The sequence below is a fragment of the Lactuca sativa genome, chromosome 9 (assembly GCF_002870075.4).
Source record: "Lactuca sativa cultivar Salinas chromosome 9, Lsat_Salinas_v11, whole genome shotgun sequence".
NCBI classification, from domain to species: domain Eukaryota; kingdom Viridiplantae; phylum Streptophyta; class Magnoliopsida; order Asterales; family Asteraceae; genus Lactuca; species Lactuca sativa.
Window position 1 is genome coordinate 98,478,526 of NC_056631.2, and position 6,000 is coordinate 98,484,525.

The window sequence follows — 6,000 nt, forward strand, 5'->3', positions numbered from 1 at the left end:
ATGGAAAATATGGCAATTATGACAATTTTTACCCAATTTTTACATAAAACCATCTGTCACTAGACTATCATCTAAAATCCTTCACTACAACACACAACAACATCAGAACAAAGCATATGATAATTTGTTTTGGCAATTTCAACTTCAACTTCAATACATGTAGCATAACTTTAAACAGTGAAACCTTATTTTCTATGTTTAATTTGTTTAAATTCAACTGCTTATGGGCTTCTTCCACGCGACTCACATTTTTTTTAGAGTTAGCCAACATAAGTATTGTCTTACAACTCCTACAATTCACTCATGTAGGAATGATGCAAGTACAAATGAAATGTAAAAGTCTAAACCATACTTTAGGTTTTCATTAAAAAAAAAAGAAGAAACAAGCAACAAAAGCGACATAAGAATAAGTGGCATAACTCTAGAAGATGACTAGTCAATCGCTTTTTAAAGATAGATAGTCACTAAAATGATCAAATTTGATATCCAAATATCACCCAACGATCACATTTTCAACTTCTACCACAACATGACCACATAATTCTCTAAGCACTCGAGAAGTTTGTGAAGTTCACCAATGAAAATGGTATACACTCATTTGAAAACCATCTCTCATATTCCATGTTGTTGCTACCAAAACATCAAGTGAACTCTCTACTAAGACCTCGAAGTATGGTATCTCGTTCTTGTTTCTTAACTTAATGAGCTCACTCAAGTGACCAAGCAAAGAAGATGATGTTGCTTCACGAGATTTTGTAATGACAAATGCCAAATGACCCTTTTGAGACTTTGATTTTGTAAACGAGTCAACAATTTAGAAAAAAGTAATATAATTGGGACCGATCGGTTTTATGGAATCACTTTCTATTTTGTTGGAAGATTCATGCACAATCTTATTAAAGTTTACCAAGTTCACGAATTACTTGATAAGTTTGCAAATTATCAAAAAAGTTTGTGACGACATATTTTCACGAATTAACAATATGTTTTTTTTTAATTATTATTTTTATGGAGAGCACTAACAAATATAGTTTCACGAATTCATGTATTTTTTACTAAGTTAACAATGATTTTAAGATAGAAGATCAAAATATGTTCCAACTTCCAAGTTTAGTAAAAATAACCATAGTAACTATCCTTCCAGTCAAGCAAACCCTAGTTAGAAGGCTAATACACATCCACCTAACTAATACACATCCACCAAACAAAGCACTGTTAAAAGAAAAACCCTTCCAAACCCCTCCCCACAATATTTTCCCATTCCATCCTGTTTTATTCTTTCATCTGGTTTCTTATCACATATTGGGTTATCTGCTATCGACCTTCAGCCTCGGCATTTTCGAAGGTATGATAACATTTGTTCATGGTATTATTACTTGATTGAGCTTATTTTTTGGTTTTTGATGGAATTATGTCTGAGATTTTGACGAAGTTGAGCACCACGTTCATTAACAGGGTCTCGCGTCTTTCGGTTCCTGTGATATAGCGATTTATTCCGAGTCTTCACTCTTTGGAGAGACTTTGATTCCATTTCTTAAAAATCAGCTAGAGTGAGATATAGGACAGAATTAGGGAACATTTATCGGGTTTTTGTTTGTGTTTTTATGTGGACGGATGATTTTAGAGAACTAAGTGTAACTATTTTGGGGTTTTGATGAAATCGGGTATTATTTTGATTTCCGATGCTAGATTTGTAAGAATTATGTTTCCTTTTGCAAAGTTTTTTTGGTAGTGTTGATTAGCTTGATATGATTGAGGGGATGTCTAAGGATTTTGGTTGTGTTATCATATACCATGATTTGAATTTGAGTTTCTATTTGTCTCGTTTGAATTTCATGAATTGAAGCCCTGTTGTCTTGGGTTTCTTTTATCAGAGCATATGAATGTGGAAATTTGTTGTAGTTTGGATAACGCTTATATATTGTATATATTATATTATATATTTTCAGGGTAAAGGGATATTTTCTTTAGCAACATGGAGGACATACACCCACCATGGCTGCGTAGTCTTTTGCAGTCATCACGCACCCTCATTCCATCATCACACGTAAGTAATTAAACCCCAAATTAAAACAAACCATTATTTAGGCATTTCTTCCTTTTCCCCATTAAGTGCTATTTGCTGAAAATAATGTTTAAATAAAAAAAAAAAAACCCTCAAATTCTATGCATATGAACTAATATCAAATTGTTTTTCATCAGATCCATGAAACTACTACATATGAGGCCCATGGGTCGGCTATTCAATCTGATTTTGAGGAATATATTGAAAAGATGGGAAGTCCCATTTTTCCCAAGAAGCCACAAAAATTGTCCAATAAAGACTCTTCTCAGGTATGTTATGGTAGCTCCCATAGTCTGAATGAGATTGTTAATTGTTTTGACACTTGATGGGAAAAGTCCCCTTTCTCTATTGAGACCCTGCATTAATCTATGAATGATATTTATTTGATTCCATTTTTGCCCAGCATTAAAAAAAAAACCATTATTTCCTTAACTTTCCATGAACAAATGCCCTCATTGTTTTTCATCAGGCACAGGGAACAAAAGGTCCTAGATTTGAGGATGGCCCCAATTTTGATATAGCTTTTAGGCTTTTCCATGGACAAAATGGTGTTGTCCCACTTTCTGAAGGATCATTGCAGTTTCCCCAAAAGGTGAAGGCTGAACGAGTGTCCAACCCGATTGATCCTATAACAGCAAAGGTAGCCAGTGTTAACCTTTCGGATTTTCGAGGGTTATATAGTCTTGATTCATTGAAGGAGATGATTGAGAATAACCGAAGAAGGCGCAAATCTTCCAAGGAAGACTCTTTGCAGGTATGTTATGGTAGCTCCTGTCAAGATGAATTTAACATGGCCCACAATCTTCACCTTCACAAAATGATTTTACTCTATGCCCATTTTTGAGCAACATTAAGGAACCAGCTGCCTTCTCCTTTTCATCATTTAAAAAAAAAACAACATTATTTCCTATCTTTCTTCGAACTAATGCCATAATTGTTATTCATCAGGCCTGGGGAATAAAAGATCCTGAATTTGAGGATGACCCCAATTTTGTTTTTCATGGACTGAATGGCGTTGTCCCACTTTCTGAAGGATCATTGCAGTTTCCCCAAAAGTTGAAAGTGGAATCAATGTCCCACCAGTTTAATCCTTTAGCAGCAAAGGCAGCTAAAATTAGTCTTTCAGGTTTCGGAGGGTCATTTGGTTTTGATGCATTTGGCGAAATGTTTAAGAATCAACAAAAAAAGCACAAATCTAACAAGAAAGACTCTTCTGAGGTATGTTATGGTATCTCCCATTTTGATTTAATGATACTGTCAATTGTTTTGACACTTTATGGAAAAGTCTCCTTTTTCTATTGAGACCATGAAGTAACATCATATTATTTTCCATCAGGACTGGGGAACAAAAGGCCGTGCTATTGTAACCAGTCCCCGTATTGATAAAGCCTTTAGCTTTTCCAATGAACCAGTGTCTCATCAACTTAATAATAATTTCTCATGGTTCGACTCTGGTTTTGGTGCATTTAAAGAGATGGGCTTCAACAAGCCTAAAAAATCTAACAAGAAAGACTGTTCTAAGGTATGTTATGGTTGCTCCGTTTTTTCCATTTTCTCAATTTCATTTTGAAACAATGTCCTAGAATGGAATTTATACAAAACATATCTATTTAAATACTCCTATCACTTATCCAAATTTTTATTAATGATTTGACAGAATGGAGACTTGAATATGGGTGGGAATTGTCCTTCTACAAGCTCATACCTTGGTTCATATTTTGAAGATCCCTTCGATATAGCACCAACCGACTCACAATTTTCATCATCCATGTATACCCCATGGCACGTAAGTCAATCAAACAAAGCTTTTATTTTTTTCCAAATTTGTCCTCATTATTATTAACTCGTATAATCAATTTTCACAGTATGGAGACATGTGGCATTCAAATGGTGCGCGTACAAGGTCATGTAGCAACACTATACCAATTGTGGCCAAGCCATCCAACAATAAAAACAAATGCATGCCAGCAATATGGGGGGCAACAACCGCCTTAGCAAACAACTTTTTGCCTCAATCAATGCTCCCACGCATGATGGTGATGTCAGCAATTGGCATGGCGACTAACGTCCCATTAGGAATGTGGCGACAACACACACCCACATTCTCACCTTCTTGGTTCATAGCCACCCTTGCAACTATTCCTTTTTTGATTCCCATGTTTTGTGCCTCCGATTTCATGCCAAAACCCATCATCATGTTTACACTTGGCGCCTCTGTCTTATTGGGCCAAGTTATTGGATCTCTAGCTCAACAGTATCGCCTCAGAGTCATTCCTATTGCTGCTACACCTCCAACTGTGACACAAGACTTGGTTGTTGCTAGGTCTAATGGGGCAGAAGTTTCACCATTCCATATTGAAGTGTCAATAACTTTATGGAGATATCGCGTTGTATTTTATGTTTCCTCACAAAAAATTTCATTGTGTGTGTCATGTAAACATACATCACCTGAAACCCTAACACAAACCACCTCTGCAAACAACCTTGCACCTCAACCTATGCTCAAACAGATATTCTTGGCTGGGGCAATGGCAATGGCTGCTAAAATCCCATTGGGGATGTTGCATGGTTTCAAAAATTTTCATTTTTTGGCCAAACTATGTAACTGGGTTTTGATGCAACCACAAACTACCATGGCGTTAACATTTGGTGGTTCTATTCTGGGCATGATTGTTAGATCTATGGCTGAGCAGTATCGCCTGGAACCCACTGCCGCCACACCTCCGCCTTCACCTGAGACAGAAGCTTCTGTTGATGGTGGTGGTTCTGATCAGGCAGAAGAGATGGCATTCCATATTAAAGTGGTGATATCTTTATGGAGCTATCTCATCTCATTAGACTCTTCTCCATTGGAATCTTCATTCCTGGTGTCACAACAACTTGCATTGCCAAGTTCATCAGAGTGAAAGGATATATCATTTTTTTTGGTTGGTAGGATTTGTTTGCAACAGCATTAGAATTGTTTCTTTTTTAGTTTTTTTGTTATGTTTAGGGAGGTTTTTAAGTGTGTTGTCATTTTATCAATTTCTTTTATTATCAGCTTGATGCCATACAAAAGAAACATTGTTTTACTTGCAATTGTAGAAATGGTTTGGAATTTTTTTGTTTGTGTTGAGACCTGAAAACTGTGCTGAACTGTTCATCATTTGCAAATGGACTGCGATATATATTTTACCATCTTACATATATTCTTTGGTTGAACATATCATGTAAAAGATTTGTTACTTCTATCATAGTGATACATTGTTAAAAGCTGGATACATGAAGCAGTCAAAAAATATGTTACAAATTATTTGATAGTTTATGTTGTATAACTCAATGATCTTAGTTATATTCAAACATTCTATTAGATTAAATTAAATATTGTGTTTAGAAGGTAGGGCAATATTTTTGTCTCTCTCTCTCTCTCTCTCTCTCTCTCTCTATATATATATATATATATATATATATATATATATATATATATATATATATATATATATATATATATATATATATATATAATATCATAAAGTAGCTTTATGTTTTCTTATATCAAGAGAACAAATCTTCACTATCACGACAGGATATCATTCAGCACTAATAACAGTGTGGTGAAAACCTAAAGTTCAATGGCATATTAGAGTTTTGTCCTCAAAAGGTGAATTATCAATGTCATTAGAGTTAACTCATTGCAAAACAAACCAAGAGGAGGGAGGACATGAGAACAACCATTATTTGCATTCTATTCTTGAGTTTTTCCAAGTTATGAAAGGAAAAAAATGGGAGAAAAATTGTGCTAACTGTGTTTTCGAGTTTCATTTAAAGAGGAAAGTAGAATCCTTTTCCCCTTAAAATATATCCTATAATGCGGGATGATTAAGAGAGGAAGAAAAGAAAAGAAAGGAAAATGAGGAGAAGCTTTTCTTTTATTTCCATTTCCTTTCATTCTCCTT

At 35.0% G+C, this 6,000-nt stretch overlaps 1 protein-coding gene across 4 annotated transcripts; it reads left to right on the forward strand.

The window, feature by feature from the left end:
* Window positions 1–1,051: 1,051 nt before the first annotated feature.
* LOC111895267 (uncharacterized) lies at window positions 1,052–5,180 on the forward strand. 4 transcript variants are annotated; one of them, XM_042898038.2, is made up of 8 exons: window positions 1,052–1,345; window positions 1,456–2,047; window positions 2,203–2,334; window positions 2,535–2,819; window positions 3,014–3,283; window positions 3,402–3,587; window positions 3,723–3,851; window positions 3,931–5,180. In XM_042898038.2, the coding sequence occupies exons 2-8, from the start codon at window positions 1,976–1,978 to the stop codon at window positions 4,969–4,971; spliced, it is 2,115 nt and encodes a 704-aa protein (XP_042753972.1). In that variant the 5' UTR covers window positions 1,052–1,345; window positions 1,456–1,975; the 3' UTR covers window positions 4,972–5,180. The 4 variants fall into 4 exon arrangements, with proteins under 4 accessions (XP_042753972.1, XP_023747125.1, XP_023747124.1 ...); XM_023891357.3 differs by having other exon boundaries at window positions 1,950–2,047; XM_023891356.3 differs by having other exon boundaries at window positions 1,052–2,047.
* The last annotated feature ends 820 nt before the right edge of the window (window positions 5,181–6,000 follow it).

Coding starts and splice junctions, on each gene's coding strand:
- LOC111895267 (XM_023891356.3), top strand. CDS start 1,976: ATGGAGGACATACACCCACCATGGCTGCGTAGTCTTTTGCAGTCATCA. Junction 2,335..2,534: donor CCAATAAAGACTCTTCTCAG/GTATGTTATGGT, acceptor GTTTTTCATCAG/GCACAGGGAACAAAAGGTCC. Junction 3,852..3,930: donor CCATGTATACCCCATGGCAC/GTAAGTCAATCA, acceptor CAATTTTCACAG/TATGGAGACATGTGGCATTC.